The 21,118-nt window shown below is 53.9% G+C and overlaps 1 protein-coding gene across 1 annotated transcript in view; it reads left to right on the forward strand.

The window, feature by feature from the left end:
- RRP12 (ribosomal RNA processing 12 homolog) overlaps window positions 1–17,176 on the forward strand; it is a 29,540-nt gene extending 12,364 nt beyond the window's left edge. Inside the window, exons 13-34 of the mRNA XM_014862703.3 lie at window positions 209–323; window positions 1,325–1,467; window positions 1,705–1,826; window positions 2,753–2,817; window positions 2,909–3,071; window positions 3,528–3,682; window positions 3,944–4,011; window positions 4,548–4,641; window positions 5,678–5,836; window positions 5,977–6,057; window positions 6,248–6,353; window positions 6,577–6,684; window positions 7,203–7,360; window positions 8,420–8,511; window positions 8,698–8,859; window positions 8,977–9,149; window positions 9,392–9,520; window positions 12,329–12,378; window positions 14,353–14,425; window positions 15,855–15,922; window positions 16,233–16,315; window positions 16,666–17,176. Coding sequence (XP_014718189.3) covers window positions 209–323; window positions 1,325–1,467; window positions 1,705–1,826; window positions 2,753–2,817; window positions 2,909–3,071; window positions 3,528–3,682; window positions 3,944–4,011; window positions 4,548–4,641; window positions 5,678–5,836; window positions 5,977–6,057; window positions 6,248–6,353; window positions 6,577–6,684; window positions 7,203–7,360; window positions 8,420–8,511; window positions 8,698–8,859; window positions 8,977–9,149; window positions 9,392–9,520; window positions 12,329–12,378; window positions 14,353–14,425; window positions 15,855–15,922; window positions 16,233–16,315; window positions 16,666–16,768 — 2,470 coding nt within the window. The 3' untranslated portion in view covers window positions 16,769–17,176. The remainder of the gene's footprint in view (window positions 1–208; window positions 324–1,324; window positions 1,468–1,704; window positions 1,827–2,752; window positions 2,818–2,908; window positions 3,072–3,527; window positions 3,683–3,943; window positions 4,012–4,547; window positions 4,642–5,677; window positions 5,837–5,976; window positions 6,058–6,247; window positions 6,354–6,576; window positions 6,685–7,202; window positions 7,361–8,419; window positions 8,512–8,697; window positions 8,860–8,976; window positions 9,150–9,391; window positions 9,521–12,328; window positions 12,379–14,352; window positions 14,426–15,854; window positions 15,923–16,232; window positions 16,316–16,665) is intronic.
- Window positions 17,177–21,118: the final 3,942 nt, after the last annotated feature.

The following is a 21,118-nucleotide window of genomic DNA, read 5'->3' on the forward strand; positions in this document are numbered from 1 at the left end:
CAGCTGCTTCTTTAAGCACTAGGATTACATAAATTAGACTCTTAGCTCAGGGGGCATTTCATAAATACTAGTTCTCCCGCTAGCCTTTCCCGAGGCCCCACCCTCACTGGCCAGCTGGTGGTCTGTGGCTCGTGATGCCACCTGTTGACTTCCTAGTTTGGGGCCAGGTGAGCATGAATGTGTCCCTGACTGCGTGCTCCCCTGGCAGGGCAGTGGAGGAGGGCCTGACATATAAATTTCACGCTGCGTGGAGCTCCGTGTTGCAGCTGCTGTGTGTCTTCTTTGAGGCGTGTGGGAGGCAGGCCCATCCTGTGATGAAGAAGGTGAGTTGGGAGCTCCTGGGCCAGGGCAGGAGGTGGTGCTCGGGCAGTTGGACCGTGACTCCTGGAGGGGCATGTGTCTTCGTCATCTCTGCACTCCCCCACCAACCCCCATGACCACAGCAGGTGCCCAGTGCTGTGTCCCCAGGATGCTTACTGGCCCAATGTGGGAGGAACAAGAAGCGGGGGAGGCACGTCCCACCCCGATACCCACTCACTGGTCTTGGCCAGAGTTGATGGTTTTGAAATTCTCAGGGAATCAGTGTGATTCTCCCTCATCCCTACCTGTTATGTTTTAATTTTTAATTCTGAGTGTTCCACAAGTCAGTATAGTGTTTTAAGCAGTATTGGGTCTCAGGAAGGTTACTGTAGCCCAGAATAAACCATTTAAGGATCAGAGATCACCCAGAGATCCTCCCCAGTGCTGGGAGAGGGTAGGGGCCTGTCCCAGCCCCATGGGGCCTTCCTCACTGAGTCCTCCACTGCTGGAGGAAGAAAGGGGCCACCCTGGGAGCTCAGGGGCTTCCTCGAGAGGCCTGGCCTGGGCCCTAATAGGTTAGGTTGGTGAATTTGCCTTCTTTCAAGAGGTCAGACAGGTCCACGAAGAGTGGGGCTTGTGGAAGGGCTCTGGGGAGCCAGGGAGAGCTGGGGGGTGCAGCTCTGTCTCGAGGGAAGTCCCTGCTGATTTGCTCTTTGCTGCATGCGGCTCTGCCTTTGCCGACCTTCCCATTTTTCAAGATAAACTGGAAATCTACATCTGTATGTCAAATCTACTGGTTTTTAAGTGTTACTATGAATACAGAATTTTTTAAAATCCTGGGGCATTGGGGAGAGTTCAAACACATCATTGGGTTAAATTTGGTTATTGGTTTGTGACTTCTGACCTAGAGCTTAACCTGGGCCCACACTCCTCACCTCATCCTTCGACACTTTGGCCCAGACTCAGCCAAAGCTGCCTGCTCTGTGAGTACATCTTAAGGTATAATCTCTCATCTCTGTTCCAGTGCCTCCAGTCCCTGGGTGACCTGCGCCTGTCCCCCCACTTCCCCCACACGGCAGCTCTGGACCAGGCAGTGGGGGCTGCAGTGGCCAGCATGGGACCCGAGGTGGTTTTAGAGGCTGTGCCTTTGGAAATTGATGGCTCTGAGTAAGTGTGACCCTATTTGGCTTCTGTGTGAGCCCCAGGAAAGCCAGGTGGCCTGCTCTCCCCCAGGGAGGGTGTCCACTCCTTGGGGTGAAGTCTCTGTGTGCCTTGTGGGGCTCAGTGGGAGAGGCCAGAGCAGGGCTCATACTGCTCCTTGGCCCAGCAGGGGACATGCTGTTGGGTGTGCTGCCCTCCAGGCTGTCACCTCTTCCTCACTGGGCCTTCCCTGCCTCCTCCCAGAGAGACTCTGGATTTCCCACGGAGCTGGCTGCTGCCCGTCATCCGGGACCATGTCCGGGAAACGCGACTTGGTTTCTTCACCACCTACTTCTTGCCCCTGGCTACCACGCTGAAGAGCAGAGGTACGGGGCCTACCACAGTCCTGGAGCCTCAGCTAGAAGGGGTCAGGAGGGGCTCCTCGCCCAGCACCCCCAGCCTTAGGACATTCGACAGCCTCCCTCTGCCAAGCAGGGGGCCACCCGGTGCTTGAGTGCCTTCCTCCATGGGGCTCTCCCTCCCCTTTGCTCTGAGGCATGGCCAGGCTTCCCCCTGTAACTGTGCAGGCAGATATGGGCCTCTTCTCCCACTAAGGAAATAATTAGACAAGTGCACACCAATTTATATATGCAAAGATGTTCCTAGCAAAAAACCTGACACGACCTATGTGTCCCTCCATAGGGTTCTACTGAGGTTACTTACAGTAAAGCCCCACGGTAGGACACAGTGTGCTCATTATAAAGAAGGAACAACCTTACGTGGGAATGGACTTGTGTAGTAGATGGTGAGTTGAACAGATTAGATTCACATCTCAGCTCAGCTGCTCCACAGTTTGGTGACTTTGGGCAAGCTTATTCAACTCCTGGGTCTGCTTCTCTGTAAAATGAGGACATTGTGAGGATTAAATGAAATAATCACATAAGTGCATGTTACACAGCCTGCCACATAGAGATTGCTCGATAGATGTTACCAGCTTTATTGTAAAGTAGAGCAAGGTTTCAAAACAATGTAGTACAGTCCTGTTTAGGTTTTTAAAAGTTTGTGTGTGTTTAAAGAAATATAAGAAAGTCAGAGACGGTGGCCATCCCTGGGAGAGTAAGATTATGGAAGGACACCTGCTTCCTGTCTTATACAGATCTCTTTGGTTTTTTAGAATGAATTATTTTTTTCAGTCCATGGGGCATCACCCATATTCCCGTGCTCATCATTGGGCTTTTGGTTTTGGTGAAAATGAGGCCTGCTGGCCAGGAGGGTGCCTGGGGTCACACTGTGTCCTTGTGTCACACTCCAGCAATGGACCTGGCCCAGGCAGGCAGCACAGTGGAGTCCAAGATCTATGACACGCTCCAGTGGCAGGTAAGAGGTCAGGTTGGGGGATGTGGGTCAGACAGTGCCGGGGCACAGGTTGCTGGGCGTCACCCTCCTTTACCATCCCCTCTCTCCCCAGATCTGGACCCTCCTGCCTGGGTTCTGCACGAGGCCCACAGATGTGACCACTGCTTTCAAAGGGCTGGCACGGACACTGGGCACGGCCATCAGCGAGCGCCCAGACCTGAGGGTTACTGTGTGCCAGGCCCTGCGCACCCTCATCACCAAGGGCTGTGAGGCGGGTATGTGTGGGCTGTGAGGTCGGGGGGCTGGTGGGAGGATGGCCCCCGACCCCCACCTGGCCTGCTGTGGCTCGTTGCCTGAGCCATAGCTCCTCCTTTGCAAGGACCTGGGGCCTCTGCTGGGGACCCAAGGAGCTAGTAGGACACTGAAAACTGCCCCTTTCCTCTCTTTACTCCCAATGTGCTGATAGCTACAGAGAGTTGTCCAGTCAACGTCAAAGGGTTTCTTATGGGGCCAGCGCTGGCTGTCCCTGGGACAGGCGCCATGGAGGAGCACAGACCAGGCGGCACCTAGTTCTCTGGGCTCTGGCCTCAGCCTCTCCTGTCCCGGAGAAGCCCCAAACCCATGGTCCAATCTGGGTCCCTTAAAAGGATGCCTCTGGGCAGCAGCGCCGGTGGCCTTTGGGGCAGGGTGAATTCCTGCCTCTTTTATGCCAACTTTGGTCCTCCTGCCAGAGGCTGACCGTGCTGAAGTGAGCCGCTTTGCCAAGAACTTTCTGCCGATCCTCTTCAACCTGTATGGGCAGCCTGTTACAGCTGGGGACACTCCAGCCCCTCGCCGGGCCGTGCTGGAAACCATCAGAACTTACCTCACCATTACTGAGCCTCAGGTGAGCTGGTGGAGGAGAGCGAGGACTGCTCTCCCTTGGGTGAGTGTTGGCTTGGGCGCGTTGGAAAGGCCGAGGTACCTACCAGGGCTCACTTGGGCCTCTGCCACCTGGAGAACAGGGGACCAGATCCCAGTCGTGGTGGCTTGGGCTGGGCTCAAGGCTTCTAAGTGGGAGGTGGGGGAAGGGGAAGAGAAGATGGCAGAGTTCTGTGACCTGCTGCTGCTCTGTATTTCTCTCTTCTCATCTCCTTGGGGCCACCAGTTGGTGAATGGTTTCCTGGAAAAAGCCAGTGAAAAGGTGCTGGACCCTGCTAGCTCTGACTTCACCAGGTAAAATGCTCCACTTGACCTGGGACACCCTGGGGAGCTAGAGGGTGTGTCTAGTAGAAGCCCTGTGCATTCTCTCTGGAATTGTTTAGGAAAGTCTGAATGTCCCAGCTCTGCCACGAGGGCTCACTGGCTCCTCCTTCCCAGAGAAGCATACTAGCCTGCTAGGGAAGACTAAGGACCTGGAGACACACTACCCATGTTCAACTGGCACCTCTGCCACTTATGGGCTGTGTGACCTTGGACAAGTTACCCACTCTGTGCCTCTGTAAAATGGACATGACAGTGTCCCTGCAGCAGGGTTGCATGAGGAGGGAAGAGGTTAACACCTGTAAAGCACCTGCAACAGTGCCTGGCACCTAATGAGTGCCCAGTTAGGTGCCACGTCTTATTATTGTTCATGAGCTCCTTCGAGGCCCCCGTCCTCCTCACCGTGGCTTCTCCTACCTCCTCTGTCCCCAGTAGACATGAGAACACTGAGAGTCTGTGCCCTTCTCCAGCCCCCCTGAGCCCTTCCTTGGTCTCCTACCCCTGAGCAGATTGTCTGTCCTGGACCTGGTCGTGGCGTTGGCTCCTCACGCTGACGAAGCTGCCATCAGCAAGCTGTACTCCACCATCCGGCCCTACCTAGAGGTGAGTCGCGGAGACCGGGAGCCCCACACAGCCGCACTTGGGCAAAGGGGCTGCACCTTGGAGAGGCGGGCCTGTCTTCTTGTCTTTATCCCTTGCTGCTCTCCAGGATCAGGTCTTCATCTGCCTTCTCGTGACGTGGCTGGCCTTTGTGCCCTGTCTAGCCCATCTGTCACGTAGGTGCCAAAGTGGCTAAAATGCATAACTGTGCTCAGGCCTCACCTGCTAAGATGCCCCTTGTAGAACCAAGGCCATACTTCTTTGCTTGGCTCACTCACTGGCCCATCCCAGCCTGGCCTGATCTTCATCCCAACCAGTCTCATCCTCCCTCCTCTCCCCCCACCACTCTAGCCTCCTTAGGCTGTTTTAAGGATTCCAGATATGATGGCCCTTTCTGTGCCTTTACACATGCTAGGTCTGCTGCCTGGCATGCTCATCCCTGCCCCTGTGGCTAGCCACCAGGCAGAACCCAAGCCAGCAGTGACCTCCTGAAAGCTGTCACCACTGGGAAGTTTAATAAACAGTTACCCAACAGTGTGAGCAGTGCTCTGGGGTTGAACATGCAGGAAGACACCAGTCCTGGGCAGCGCCACCTAACCTCAGGAGAGGTGTCCCAGGGGGAGTGACTGAGAGCTCCTTTGGGATAGCAAGGAGTTAGGCAAAGAAGGAGAGAGGAGTGCTCCAGCTAGAAAGATGAGCGGGTGCACAGGCCTTGATGCCCTCCCAGCCCTGCAAGTTCATGCTGCTGGGGATAGCATGACTTAGAGGTGGGTCCGAGGATTGGATTGGAGGGATGGCTTGGCTTCACTCCCCGAAGCATCCCCTGCCTGGCAGAGTTAGCCTCTATCTGTCCGTATTCTGCCGGCCTTCTCGTCGGATCCCATGAGCACCAGAGGGTGGGGTCAGCTTCTCTGAATCCGCTCCAGTGCTGTTAATCCCCATCACAGTTAATGGTGACTGCTGGGTGAATGTCCCAGATGGGTGGAGGACCCCCAGCCCTGCCTCCTCGCCTATCCCTGTCCACCATGTGCCCTCCCAGAGCAAGGCCCATGGAGTACAGAAGAAGGCCTACCGCGTGCTGGAGGAGGTGTGTGCCAGCCCTCAGGGCCCCGGGGCCCGCTTCGTGCAGAGCCACCTGGACGACCTGAAGAAGACCCTGCTGGACTCGCTGCGGAGCACTTCCTCCCCTGCCAAGAGGGTGAGGACCCCGGGGCAGCCCCGCTCAGCCTGGGGGAGGATGGGTGACACCAGGAGAGGACCACTGTGGAGACAGTTAGGGGCCTTCCGGGGCAGAAGAAGCATTGAGGGTTCCTGACTGCTGTTCCCCTTGTCCCGCAGCCCCGTTTGAAGTGCCTCATTCATATTGTGAAGAAGCTTTCAGCTGAGCATGAGGAGTTCATCACTGCTCTCGTCCCTGAGGTGAGAGGTGCAATTTGTGTGTTTTAAGAGGTTCCTTGGAGTGTGGCTCCTGAGGGCCTGTCATGATCGGGGAGGGCAGTCTTGGGGCTGAGGGTGGGCTCAATTCTCTGCCTGGGAATGTGGCTGCCTCAGGCCGCTAACCCCAGGGTGGCTGGCTCAGGAGCACATGCTAACAGGGCTGTCTGGGCAGGTGATCCTGTGTACCAAGGAGGTGTCAGTGGGGGCCCGGAAGAACGCTTTTGCCCTGTTGGTGGAGATGGGCCATGCTTTCCTTCGGTTTGGCCCGAACCAGGAAGGTGAGGCCCAGGTGACGCAGGGCTTGGGTGGACACTCTACTCACCTGGGGGAGGCACCCCTCAAAGCCACTGGTCAAACAGAAAAGGTAGGGAGAGCTCTCTGAGTCTGGACCTGGGCAGGCTGCTCATCTCTGGCCAGAGTCCACCTCTCTGTTGGGCCCGAGATGCAGTGCGCAGTGTGGGCTCGGCCTGGTGCAACTCTTCCTGGTCTCTGTCCTCCCAGAGGCCCTGCAGCGCTTCCTCGTCCTCATCTACCCTGGCCTCGTGGGCGCTGTGACCATGGTCAGCTGCAGCATCCTGGCCCTGACACACCTCCTTTTTGAGTTCAAAGGTAAATACTACTTGCGTGAAGGCCTGGGAAGCACTCAGGGTGGGAAGATGCCCAGAAGATCAGGACAGGGTGGCTGTCAGAATGGGGAAGGGTCCCCGGGGGGAGGAAGAAGAGCTGGAACCAAGGCCGGCTGCCTCCTGTCTTCTCTGCTGCCCAGCTTGACCTTCCTCCCTCCGCACAGCTGCCCCACGTACCACTGTCAGAGTGGAGCAGAGGAGGTTAGGTGTCATGCACAGACTGTAGTCTTGGTCCTGCCTCTTACCAGCCACGTGAGACCTTGGGCAACTTTATAAACTTCTTGGAACCTCCCTCACTTACCCCTAAAAGTGGGGAGAACACAGCACCTCCTCATAGGGTGGCTAAAGGACAAAAGCCGATACTCCATGAAAAGTGGCTAGAATTGTGCCGGGCACTCGGAGGTCCCCCAAGTGTGAGCTCCTATTCTTGTGATCTGGCAGGGGTCTTGCATCTGGGTCGGGCCAAGGGTATCTCTGACAGTAGCCCTCTGGCCCCTACAGGTCTGATGGGGACCAACACAGTCGAGCAGCTGCTGGAGAATGTGTGCCTCCTCCTGGCCTCCCGTACCCGGGATGTGGTCAAGTCGGCGCTGGGCTTCATCAAGGTGGCAGTGATTGTCATGGATGTGGCACACCTGGCCAAACACGTGCAGCTGGTGGTGAGTGCCTCCCTTCCCCTTGGCAGATGGCAGCATGCCCTCTGAGTTCCTCACAGGGACCCAGTAAGCCTCAAGGCCAGCAAGTTTCAAATATTTTTTTAGCTACACACTAGTGGAACAGAAGGTCTTGCAGGAGCCCAGGAAGGGACCAGTAGGGGAGTGCCAGCCTGGTGGAGGTGAGGAAGGGGCACAGTGCCCAGACTGCCTCTTGTCACTCCCACAGTGCCTCCACAGAAGCAAGGGCTCTGCAGGGCAAAGGCCAGTGGGCAGGCCACCCCTCATTTTATAACTGGGGCAACTGAGGCCAGAGATTTCCCCAGGTCACAATGCTAGTGAGAACAGCCCTGGGAACCAAAGCTCAGGACCGAGACTCCAGGCTCTCCCCCGCAGGGCCTTCAGCTCACTTTCTTTCTCCCATCTTGCGTTTTGACCCTCTGGGTTTGAGGAGGCTCCTCTAGACGCCCCTGTTGTCTTTGTATCTGGCCGTGGGTCAAGGCGAGAAGGGACAGATGAGAGTCAGGATAGCCTGCCCTGCCCTGCAAAGCTCACCCTGGGGACCAATGAAGACCTGAGCATAGTCCAACTGGAGATTAGCGCAGGGCGATAGAGGGATGTACGGAACCAAGAGAAAGCTGGTGATGTCGGGGCAAGGTGTGGGCTGTGGAGTCAGGTAGGCCTGGGCTAACTCCTGCCTCTGTGGCCACTTAGTAACTGCTGAACTCTCTGTGCCTCGGTTTCCTCGTCTCTAAATTGAGGGTGATGATAGTATGTGCCTCACTGGGTTGTCGTAAGGATTCAGTGAGATAAGCACGTAAGGGGGCAAACACTGTCTCAGACTCTGAAGCTGTGATCTTGGTCAAGTGGTGAGGTTTAGAGGAACGATGGGGGGCTGCCAGACTGTGAACCTGATTGGACCGAGGGTCAGGCAGGACCAGGGCTGCTCTGACACCTGCCTCGTGGCTGGACCTCATCACCCTGTGTCCCTGGTCTGGACGGCTGTGACAGGGCAGGCAGAGTGGGAGGCGTTTCCTCCCCTGAGACCCCATGCTCTTCCCCCAGATGGACGCCATCGGGAAGCTCTCGGACGACATGCGGCGGCACTTCCGCATGAAGCTCCGGAACCTATTCACCAAGTTCATCCGCAAGTTTGGGTCTGTGCACTGCATTGGGGAGCAGGGGGGCGTCGAGGGGTTTCCATCCCACCAGCAACCCTACAGAGAAGGGGCCCGGCCTGGAGCCTGAGTCCTTCCCTGTGGCTGGAAGGGCTCTGGCTGACTGCCTTTCTTGGGTGGTGCTCTCTGGCCGCTGCCCCTTACCAGGCCTTCTCGGCCTCTCAGATTTGAGCTGGTGAAGGGGCTGCTGCCTGAGGAGTACCACAAAGTCCTGGGAAACATTCGGAAAGCCGAGGCCCGGGCCAAGAGGCACCGCGCTCTGAACCAGGCTGCTGTGGAGGAGGAGGAAGAGGAGGAGGAGGAACCTGCCCAGGGCAAAGGCGACAGGTGAGACCCATGGGGGTCCTGGGGACCTGGTCTCCCCAACCCGAGCCTGCCCAGGTGATGCCCAGCTGCCCCTGCCTCTCCCGGGAGCGCCCTGACTAGGGGCTTCTATGTCCTTAGCATCGAGGAGATTTTGGCCGACTCAGAGGATGAGGACTATGAGGAGGAGGAAAGGAGCTGGGGCAAGGAGCATCGGAAGCTGGCCCGACAGAGGAGCCAGGCGTGGCTGAAGGAGAGTGGTACTGACGAGCCTCTCAACTTCCTGGACCCCAAGGTGGCCCAGCGAGTGCTAGGTAAGCAGGAAGCGGCTAGGCTAGCCCATGAACGTGTAAAACAGACTTGCCCTGGTGCCAGGTTTGTGGGGTGGGGGCGGCTTCCGTGAAGGCCAGTGGTCACCGTCACCTCTCACATATGCACATCCTTGTGCTGTGGGCACCCGTATGGGGCACAGACCTGGGCTTGTTGGTTACAAGGAGGGTGTGAGTGGGTTAGTACTGACCTTACACCTCCTCACTGTCTGACTCTGCCGTGCCAGCCACACAGCCTGGGCCAGGCCGGGGCAAGAAGAAGGACCATGGCTTCAAGGTGAGCGCTGATGGCCGGCTCATCATCCGGGAGAAGGAGGATGACAACGCCAAGATGGAGGAAGAGGAAGGCGATAAAGGTGGGGCCGCCTGCCCATTCTGGGAACGCAGCTGCTTCTGGCCTGGGCCAGGGCCGCAGTCAGCTATTCACTCACCCATTCATTCAGTAACCATTTGTTGGGGAAACAGGTGAAAACAGATGTGAGGAGCTTGTATCTAAGGCAACTTTCTGAAACTTTTTTGACCACACTAAGAAATCCTTTCATGTTGTAACGCAGCCACTTATACAATACTTCTATAATTCAAACAGCACTTTCAAAACTTCCTCTTACCATGTGTGATGTGCTCTGTTGGTCTCTCTTCTCTTCTGTTCTGTTTCTTTCCTTCTCCTCCTTTTTTTTTTTTTTAAAGTGTGAACTTGGCTGGGGCCTGGAACACATTTAGAGGTGGAAAGAGCCAGACTCAGACCCTCCCTCCTCCTGGTTCCAGTGTCCCCTGTTTTCCAGGAGCCACTCAGGTGCAACGTCTCCGAGTCCTGTTTCGTCTTTCCTGCTGCCTCTCTGTACATATCATTCGTTAGGTCATAAAAGCCTGTGGCTTCTAAACTTTGTCTGTCTTCCTCTTTTTTTGGTTGCCGCCGCCGTGCTCACTGGGCCCTTGGCTCACTGCAGCCTCCTAACCAGGGCTCTCACTGCTGCCACGCACCTGACTGACCAGCGTGTGACTGCGCACAATTATTTAACCTCTGGGCCTCAGTTTCTTCACTCCAAAATGGGTATAATACCAATACTTACTTCAGAGGGTGTTGTGAAGGTGAAATGGGTAACCTGTACAGCACACGTATGTGCTGGGTGACCCTGTTTCCCGATCTGGTCTCGTCGCTGCTCCCCTCTCGCCCTTGGTAGTTCCTACCGCCCTGCTCCCTTCTTGCGAGCGTATTCCTGATGCTGAAAATGCCCCGCCCCTGTCTTTCTGCCTTCCCAAACTCTCCCGCCTCTTTCAGATCCACCCCAAGTCCTTCTTTGTGGCTTTTCCATGACCCCTCAGCCTTCAGCCCTTGTTCCCGCTCCTGGCAAGCCCAGGGACTGCCCAAGCTTTGGCACTTGGTCACATGCTGTCCTGTGACGTCGTTTGGTTGTTGATTGACTTCACTGGAGTTTGTCTTCCCTCCAACTGGTCAGTTTCATACTTTTTTTTTTTAATACAGTCATGTGTCGCTTAACGGCAGGATACGTTCTGAGAAATGGGTCATTGGGCAATTTTATCGTTGTGTGAACATCATAGAGTGTACTTACACAAACCTAGATGGTAGATCCTACTATACACCTTAGTTATCTGGTACTGGTCTTAGGGGCCCACCGTCATGTACGTGGTCCATCACTGACTGAAGCGTTGTTAATGTGGTTCACGACTGTATACTGATAGCTTTTTTAAAAAGTCATGGTAAAATACACATAACATAAAATTTACCATCTTAACCGTGTTTAAGTGTACAGTTCACTAGTGTCAGGTCCACTCACATTGTTCTATAAACCATCTCCAGAACTCTTTTCATCTTGCAAAACTGAAACTATGCACATTAAGCACTAACCCTCCATTCCCCTCCCCTCAACCCTGACAACCACCATTCTACTTTCTGTCTCTGTGAATTTGAATTTGAATTCAATTCCTCATATAAGCGGAAAGAGTCAGTATTTGTCCTTTTGTCACTGGCTTATTTTCACTCAGCATAATATCCTCAAGGTTCATCCATGTTGTAGCTTGTGTCAGAATTTCCTTCCTTTTTAAGGCTGGTGTTATTCTATGGTATGTCTCTACCAGATTTTGTTTATCCATTTGTTCATCGGTGTTCACTTGGGTTGCTTCCACTTCTTGGCTATTGTGAATAATGCTGCTGTGAACAAGGATGTACAACTATCTCTTCAAGATCCTGCTTTCAGTTCTTTTGGGTCTATACCCAGAAGTGGAATTACTGGATCGTAGGGTAATTCTGTGCTCAGTCGTTTGAAGATCTGCCATATTGTTTTCCATAGTGGCTATGCCAGTTTACGTTCCCACCAACAGGACCCGAGGGTCTCAGTTTCTCCACATCTCACCAACACTTGTTATTTTCTGTCTTTTTGACGGTAGCCATCCTAATGGGTATGACATGGTATCCCGTGGTGGTTTCGGTTTGCATAATGATTAGTGAGGTTCAGCATCTTTTCATATGTTTGTTCTCCATTTGTATATCGTTTTGGAGAAATGTCTGCTCAAATCCTTTGCCCATTTTTTACTTGCGTTGTTTGATTTTTGTTGTTGAGCTGTAGGTGTTCTTTATATATTCTGGATATTAACACTTTATCAGATGTAAGATTTGAAAATATTTTCTCCCATTCCATAAGTTGCCTTTTCAGTCTGTTGATGTGTTCTTTGACACAGAAGTTTCTAAATGTTAATGTTAACCACTTTATCTGTTGTTACTTTTGCTGCCTGTGCTTTTTGTTGGTTCATACTTCTTTATATCCCTACACAGTACCCAGCACATAGAGGGCAAAAAAAGAAGGATTCTCAAGTAGGAAAACAAAGCCGCCCTCATGACAAAGTGGAGTATATGTGGGGCTGCGGGAACCCTGGGGCTCTCTGAGAGTCAGAAAAAGCTGTATTACCTCAGAAGTGGGAACGCCACTTCCTGGAGGGGCTGTCATCCCTGGGGCCTGGGATGGGAAGGAGAAAGGGGCTGTGTTCAGGGATCTCATCTCCCCCAGAAAGACACAGGTTTTCTGGGGCTGGAGTTGGTGGCGCCCTCAGCCGGGTGAGCCAGGAGGAGGCAGGATGAAATTTGTGTGGGCTTTGGGAAAACGGAGGCTCCCTGAGTACTCACAGTCCGCTTTTCCTTTTGGCTCCAGGGGAGGATGAAGAGATGGCCGAGCTGACGGAAGAGATGGGCGTCAGGAGTGTGAGTAACGCCTGCTGATGGAGGGCCCCTCAGGCCTAAGCCTCGGGGCTGACGTCTTCTCACTGTCTCCCCCGGTGCACACACACACCCCTGCCTGCTTCCTCGAGCACATGCACAGTAGGCACTCCAGAGGTGTGGTGTGCATGTGAGGGGCAGGGTCACGGCTGACCTGTCTGCAGGGTGTGGGAGGGGGTTTGACACCCTCTGAAGCACCCGGTGCGTCCTTCAGTTGGCTGGCCCCAACTGAAGGACCCCCATGACCTTGGGCTCCTCAGTGCTGAGGGCCCCCCCGCGTGGCCTCACCTAATTCTCGCGGGAGGTGGGGACTCTTTATCATCCCCGTTTCCAGAGGGGCTTACAGAGGGCAAGTAGCCCACAGTCACAGGGGTCGTTAAATGTGTATATCTCCAGGCCCAGGCTACCCAAACTCCAATCCCGGCTTGTATGTAACGTGCAGGGCACTTAGTCACACTGAGTGAGTGGTGGCTATTCATCATCATCACCATCATTATTATTACTGCATTTTTCCTGAAATCTTTTTCTGGCCAAAGCCTCCCTGGTTCCTTCAGCACATCTTCACAGGTGGCTGTGAAATCCTTCTGCCGCCTACTCTTGTTCCTGGCCAGGGGAAACTGACCACGGCCCTCGAAGGATGTGCCCATGGTTCAGCAAAGCAGGACTGCCTCAAGGCACCGAGAGGGACCTGTGGTGGCCACACTGCATGGTTGGCTCATGGCGAGTCATCACCTGCCATCGAGGTCCCCAGGGGCTTTTTCATCATGACAGTTGCTAAGTCCCACTCCTCTGCCCGCAGTTGTGGGAGCGTAAAATGCTGGGGTGCAAGTGACAATGGCAGTTGCCAGTGAGCAGAGCTGCTGCCAGGTGCCAACTGAACCAAGAATGAGCTGAGCCGTCACCCTCCATGATGTGGCCCAAGTCACATTTCCAGCCAGTTTCTGTGTCTTCACTGGGAGCCTACTCTGCTGGGCCTCAGCCGATGGAACTGGAGCCCCCGCTTTCCTGACACACACTGTGTGGGCTCCAGCCTTGTTCCCTTTGCCTGGCACACCTTCCCCTCCACCTGGCCCCTAAGTCAGTGAATGCTCCTCAGAGTGGGGTCTGAAGTCCCCCTGCCTCAGGATCCCCGGGGAGTTTGAGCCCCAGGAGTCGGCAGTCTCCCTGGGCTTCCTGGGCAGTGTGGCGGCCAGCCCAGTGAGCTGAGGTCTCCCCGCACACCGTCGCTCCACCTTGCCCGTTGTCGGTTTCTGGGTTCAGGTCTCCTGGCGGGCCGGAGTGCTACAGGCCGCCTCTCCCCTCGGAGCACCTAACGTGGAACCTGGCAGGTCCTGAGTGCCGATCGCTGCTTGTTGAGTTTAATTTGATCAGTCGACCTGTCTCATTGCCCCACACTCATGACGCCTGGGACAGTAGCATTGTGGAGGGACTTTGATGACTGACTTGAGCAGGGGTCTCCTACCTGCCTGGGAGCCCCAGGAGCACAGGATCTGGGTCCTGTCCCCTGTATCCCCAGGGCCTGGCTCTTAGTTGGGGATCAGTGAGTGACTAATGGGGAGGGTGGAGTGGAGTTTGTGTGAGGCCAAGAACTGGTAAAGCTGCTCTCTCCAAAGAAGCCGAGGACCTAATTTTTCCTGTTAGGAAGTCTGAGGACAAGGTGCCCAGACAGGCAGTTGTGGCCCTGAAGGGGGAGTTGAGTATGGAGAGGCCGAGCAGGGGAGCAGCCGAGATGAGCTCTGCAGTGAGGGCCTAGGCTGCAAGCTCACTTCTGTGCTGCCTAGCTGTGTGATCTCGGTCAGTTACTTGCCCTCTCTGAGTCTTAGTGTCCTCATCTGTAAGTGGAGAATTGAGTGTTTGGCAGAGAGCCTTTCCTGCTAAGGCAGGTTGCACTTGCTGTTACTGTTACCGTTAACGAGGAGGATCACATCCCGTTCACAAACTTTGCTTACCTCATTATAGAAAAAACACCAGAAGCTGAAGCGTCAGAAAGAGGCTGATGATGAGGAGCTGGAGGTGCCCCCTCAGTACCAAGGTGAGGCTTCCACTCTTCTCTCCTGGAACACCCTGTCCTCTGTCACCTGCATTAGGCAGGGTCTGTTGCAGGCAAAGCCATGAAGTTGCATGACCTGATTGCACTCAGTTGGCGCCAGCGAAGATTGGCTGATACGTCACCTAAGACTGGGCTGGGGGAGCGAGAGGGTCTGGGGATGAGGGAGAGCCTGGGGGTCAGATCTGTGCACGGAATCCCCAGCCCCCTGGGGAGCCGCTGGGCCCCATCTCTCCCGACCCCGCCAGGCGTTCCGCGAGGCGTGCAGCCCTCCCTTCTGGGAGGGGTCCATCTCTTCTGTCCGGCCCTGAGTCAGGCGAGTGTAGCCTGTGTTGAGGGTGGGGTTTGGGAGAGCTCGTATTGGGCCCGCCCAGGGGATTCCCAGGTACATTTGTCTCTGGGCACCCATGCTGTTCCTCTCCCCAGAGCAGCTGCTGCAGGTACCAGGGTGTCTGCCCAAAGCCAGGGTGGGCCTCTGTCACCTCTCCTCTTCCTCGTTCCCTCTAGGGCAGCCCCCGCAGGGCCCCTGCCCCCGAGCTCTGGCCGCAGAGCCCTTGCTATGCATCTGAGGTCCAGGGGCTCCTGTGGGAAGTCCCTGATCCCATAGCGGGTGTGTCCTCAGGGCCCCATGGCATTCTAACCCAGTTGAAGAGCCTCATGGCTCCTTCTCCTTCTGTGGCTGCACAGGCCAGGGCCCAGCTCACGTCCTCTGCTCTGAGATGGTGCAGAAGCAGTGGCACCAGGCAGTGCAGCACGAGGCCTAGGTTCAAGACTGCTTGTCCAGCTGCTCTTAGCTGTGTGACCTCGGCACAGTCACGCTGCCTCTCTGAGCTTCTAGTTTCTCACCTGTAAAAGGGCTTCATCTGGGTCATCTCAGAGAGTCCTTCTGAGTTGGTGATGTAGGATTCCATCCACGACTGTGTTGAAGTCCAGGCTGGGAACGATGCTGGACTTGGAAGCAATCTCTCTGAGCTGCAGCTTTCACATCAGGACCTCCTTTCTGTCTCGGTGTTGGTGTGAAGCCTGAATGAGATAAAGCCTGTAGAGCCTCATTTTACAGATGAGGTTGAGAGGCTCCGGAAAGTTAAGAGACTTGCCTGAAGTTGGAGCTGAGAGTTGAACCCAGGTCTGTCTCACTTCAAAGACCACGTTCTTTCTAGAACAAACGGAGCAGATTTAGCTTTGGAGAATGTGGGTGTTTTATGTTAGGAGAAGATAGGTGTTTCCAGAGGTCACTGGTAGGTCTCTGGATTCTTCTCGAGGAAGGCCTTTGTCCCTGGTTGTTAGAGGATAGAGCCGGGTTCCTGGCCGTGGCTTGTCTCCCCAGCAGCTCTCTGAAGAGGTGTCGATTACCTTCTCCCAGGAGGGGGCTGCCCCGCCTTCCCCTGACTCTGGCCTCTGTGTTTCCCCCTAGCTGGAGGCTCTGGCATCCATCGGCTGGTGGCCAAGAAGGCTACACCTGGGGCTGAATACAAGGCCAAGGTAAGAGCTGCCGGTGGGGCAGGGGTCTCTTGGCAGAGCCTCTGGGAAAGGGGGGACCGCTGTGCCCACCACCATCCTGGAGAGGCACCTCTGTGGAGCCAGACTGAGGTTACACTGAGCGGCACACCAGGGTCTGGTCAGCATCTAAAGTCAGGCCTTTGTCCCTTGGCCTTCCAGGCCTACGGGACCTCTTTGGTGCCACCTAAGGCAGAGAATGAAGGGAAGGGAGCATACGGGCCCTGTCGAGTCGGGGCAGGGGTGGAAGGGGAACCCCACAATCCCAGCTGACTCTCTTTCTCCGGCTGAGCAGAAAGCAAAGGGTGACGTGAAGAAGAAGGGTCGGCTCGACCCCTATGCCTACATCCCTCTCAACAGAACCAAGCTCAACCGCAGGTATGATGTGCAGGGTGGGTGTGGGGCGGGGGACTGGGGTGGGGAACAGTGCTCTGAGGGACCTTATTCTCCTTGAACTCTCAACTGAACTGCTCAAGCCTCTTCCAGTTTTTCAGTTTTACTTTTTAACATGCACCTTCATGCAGTTGGTACCTACGTATGTTGTTGACTCGACTGCTCTTTTAAACGTAATCGCGCACGGTCTGCCCAGATCATGTGCTGCCCACTGCCTGGCCATGCCCCTTCTTTTCCGTTCCTGCTGATGCTGGGGGGAGCCACCTTGTGACATTACGGGAAGGGGGGCCGCCTGTTCTCAGTGAGCTGTGACCCTTCTGTTCCTGTCCCTGCAGGAAGAAGGTGAAGCTGCAGGGACAGTTCAAAGGCCTGGTGAAGGCTGCCCAGCGGGGGTCCCAGGTGGGACACAAGCTCCGCAGAAAGGATCGTCGGCCCTGAACCCCAGGGCCCTGAGGGCTTCTCTGTGGTCCAGCCCGAGGCCCCTCATCAGCCCCCAGGCTGCCTTGACACCAGCTCCACATGCTCCAGAGCCTGAACTGAGCCTGAACTCAGAATGACTTGGAAGCATGGCTTGGCTCCCAGAGGTGCCCAGGATTTTGGAAGCTCCAGATGGACTCCAAATGGTTTTGAGATGTCCCTGGGGCCTGGAGATGGGAATGCAGCCTCAGTGCCTCTGAGGAGGCCAGCAAGGCAGCCATACCTTCTGCCTAGAGTGGCCACGTGCAACAGAGTGGACAGTCTTCTGTTTCCTTCAGCTGCTTGTAGCCATGTGGCCCTCTCAGCCTGGCTGTGGTCTGGTGTGAGATTTGCTGTGACCAGACGTAGAATAAACATGCATCACCAATGCATTGTCCCTAGAAACAGTGTGTTTCATCACCTGCCCCCTCCAGGGACGAGAACAGTGTGGTCGTTGGCGTCAGTGGCTCAACCCCTTCCCCGCTGATGCGTGATGGCCCTCAGTCAGCCTTGGGATCTTGCCCAGGAACAGCCACCTGTGTCGGGAGGTCTTCCCGACTTCACTTTACAGTCCCAGTCAGAAGGTGAGTTGTGGGGATCAGGAGGGCCAGCGAATGCTCCAGGGCTGGTCTGTGGAGCTGTGGTTGAGCCCCAGGGACTCCAACTAGAATGGGAGGCATCCAGCTGAGAGCTGATTAGAGCTGCAGCGGTGGCTGTCCCAGGCTGCCCCTGGGCCCAGGTTTCTCCCAGCAGCTCTGTTCATTGATTTAACAGAATGTTTGCTGAGCCCCTCCCTGTGCCACGTGCTGCCTGATCACCCACCTCCCTGACCCTCTCATTCTCTTTTTCTGGACAAGTGGATCAAGCTGTGGTACAAAGAGCAGTGTGATTCCTACTGGCCAGCTTTGTTGGTCTGGAGCAGAGAGGGGCATGGTGCAGACCTGTGGTTGCTCCTAAGATCACTTGTCCCGTCAGCTCAGGGTACCACTGTGTCTGCTTTCCCAGCAGGCAGCCAGAAGCGAAGAACCCAGGCTCTTCCCTACCCCCAGATATGAGGAATCGTGCTTTGTCCTCTGGCATTTGATCAATAGTTTTCCTCATCTCAAAATCTCCCCATTTGAGATGAGAGCACACACACACTATCTCAATAGTTTCCATTCCAGTTTGATGCCTTTGGCTCTGATAATGCTCCCGGGAGGCCCCGTGAACTGTTCCATTCATCCTCTAAGGGGACTCAAGTCTTGATCAATCCATTGCATCCAAATTAGGGCATTTCCTCCTCGATTTTGGGCTAGGAAGCTGAGAGGAACCATGCTTTGCCCAGAGCTGGCACTGTTTATAATCTGTGCTCACAGAAAGTCTGGAATTGGAGAGCAAGCGAGCAAGGTGGTCAAAAGAGGTGGCTATTGGAAATTTGCAAAGGTAATCATGACCCCCATCGTTATACTTCTGGACACAAGAGGGGATCAAATTAAGCCTGTCCTAGCCCCTTCCTGTTTGCTTTCTTAGGAAATGTAGCCACGTGCAGTAGGAGGCTTCACGTAGAGTAGGTATGGGTATGAGCCAATTGCCCAGTATTGGTGTCTTTAAAAAAAGGTTTGAAGCCACCTTGCTTGTTATAGCATATTTTGCAAGGAGCTCTGTTTTCTTTCAAAGGTGAGAGGGGCAGGGCAGGTGGCCTAGGAAGGTTGGTGTTAGTGATGTGCTGAACATCCATATTCTTTTGGAAGTAGACTTTAAAGCAAATTATCTTGATGCGGAGGCAAGAATTAATCAGCCCCAGAAACTTCAGGTGCTTGAAACATCTATTTTGAAAGTCAGTGCTGCTTTTGTTTCAGCAGGACAGGTGCAGGGGAAGTGGGGGTGTTCATCAATGCAAGGCTCGTTCAATTTCAGCGAGACTGGAATGGTTGAGGGCCTCCACCCAGATCCAGATTCACGGCTTCCATGATGCTTTTGGCAATGGCAGAATCAGAGACTTCTTCAGGCTTTCTTTTCTGAGGTCCATCCTCTACCCATTCTCAGAAATGGAAGACAGGACACACCCTACCTGACTGCACCAAAACAGCAACCCTTGTGTTGGCTGAGCTTGGGGGTGACATCGGGAGTTTGCAGGGGCACTCTGTTCATGTCCCCATCCCGACACTTCTGGACACAGGTGGGTCAGGTTAGACCAGCCTTACCCTTCTCAGGAAATGGAGCTTCTTGTGATTGTGGCTGTCTCATTAGGTCTCCTGTCTTATTTGGAAGCCTGCCTCAGTCCACATGCTTAATCATGATTTTTCTGTATTGTTTGCAACATGTGAGAAAATTACTTAAGAACTTAAAGTAGTCTCTGTTTTCACTCTTCTTGGTTGCATATGTTTCTTCAAAGGGTAACTTAGAATGTATCCTGTATTTCACTATAAAAGTAATAAAGATTCACAGAACATTAGGAAAAAACAGAAAATTAAAAGCAGGGCCTAGAATCCTTCTACCAAATTCTCACTGTTAACCCTAGTATATTTCATCCCTGTTTTCTTTTTCTACACACAGGGCTGTTTTGATACAAAAATAGAGTTTTAAAATACAAGTTTATATTCCAAATTTTCACTTAGGTATCACAAAATTTCTACCATACTCATGTAAATACGTCATAAACATTGTTTTCAATGGTCTGGCTTAAACATCTGCCCAGTGGACGTGGCTCAGTTTATTTACAAAGGGTCTTAGAGTCCATAAGTGTGTTGCTCCTTTATGTACGCATTTTAACACCATCGCTAGATGCTGCATCACGTGCAAAGCAATATTTAGAAAATGACATGATGACTGCTCTTTGTTCTATTTTTGATATACATTATTATGAATAGATAATGGCTGTACTCCAGAAAATAACTCTGATTTGGGGCAGTGCAAGCTGGCTCGCCATTTCCTGAAATCACGCTTATTGTAGCTACTGCCATTAGAAACATTTACGCGGCTGTTAGCGGCTGGCCGAGTCATCCAGGGCCAGGGCTGCAGTGCAGGAGGTTTTCTCCCGTGCTGAGTCCTCTTGATTGGTCATGGAAGTGCCTAGAACAGAATTTTGAGGCTGTGGTCAATAATCAGTAAATATCGATTAAGAATGTATGTGGGTGGAGGGTGTGGTGGCCTGCCGCCACATAACCTCAGGCTGCATACTTCTACCTGGGCCAAGGTCTGGATATCAGCTTTGCAAGTCTAAACGTAGAGTTGATCGGGTTCAGAGAGGGAAAAACAGACTCACAAGAGACCTAGTCAAAATTGTAATTTATTAGTTTGCAATGAGAAATATAACTGCCAAGGGTCTGAGACCTGGTGTCATGGTGCTGCTCAGTACAGAGCATGGTGACTGCTCTTCTCTGCACAGGAAGTCAAAACCCGAGGCTCTAGTGAGCACGTGAGAGGGCAAAGGGAATCATTTGAGTGATGTCTTAGCGACATCGTTGAGACAGGACTGCTCTCCAGGGGTCTGAGATATGCCTGCCCAGTGGGCCCCCTCTGTTCTGATTAGTGCTGCGGAACGGGCCAGATCCTTCCTCGCTGGTGTCTTCTCGACCCTGTGGACCACTTAGCTGCTGTTCAGAAGCTCTTCTGAGATGTGATTTGGCTCTGCTTCCACAGGCGGGCGTGCCTGGATTGAATTTCCAAGCCCAGCTCTTCCAGCTTCCACCAGGGAGACGTCCTCTTCCCTCTGGGGCCTCGTACAGATAGCTGATCCTGTCCATCACGAGTGGACTGCAGGGCTGAACTGCGAGGGGGCAGCTGGATTTCCAGATTCCAGGGATGTCACCCTGTAGACCCACAGGTACCACTTACAGAGCTGATACGATTTAGGTCAGAATTCCAGAGAGGATCTGAGGCACGGATGACGGGCAGTTGGATTTGTGAATGGTGCCAGGAATAGCCTGTACAGGCCTCAGGGCTCCTCTGTAGGTTTTGCAGAGTCTTGAAAAACCTTTGTTTGAACTAGAACGGTTGCACCACCGTACATCTTAGACTCGAGGCCACTGAGCCTGAAGTGCGTACGCAGCTGGTAACCTGGGACCAGCCCTCGGTTGTAAATACGCTCATAAAAATGACGAGGCTCTGAACACCTTTACCCAAGCAGATTTTACACGGCCACGTATGTTGGTTTAATCGTATGGTAGATAAGACTTATCTGAAAACACCTTCCTTGCTCATTCCAGCAGCTAGTTCAACTGGCTGCAAGTAGGTGGGGTACACCTCGGAAACAAATACTAATCAGCTAGCAAAGCTGACATCCAGTCTTTATTCTGAAGAAAATCCTCTGCCCACATGAGGACCATCACAGGGGGCATGTGGATGGCCTCC

The sequence above is a fragment of the Equus asinus genome, chromosome 2 (assembly GCF_041296235.1).
Source record: "Equus asinus isolate D_3611 breed Donkey chromosome 2, EquAss-T2T_v2, whole genome shotgun sequence".
NCBI lineage: Eukaryota > Metazoa > Chordata > Mammalia > Perissodactyla > Equidae > Equus > Equus asinus.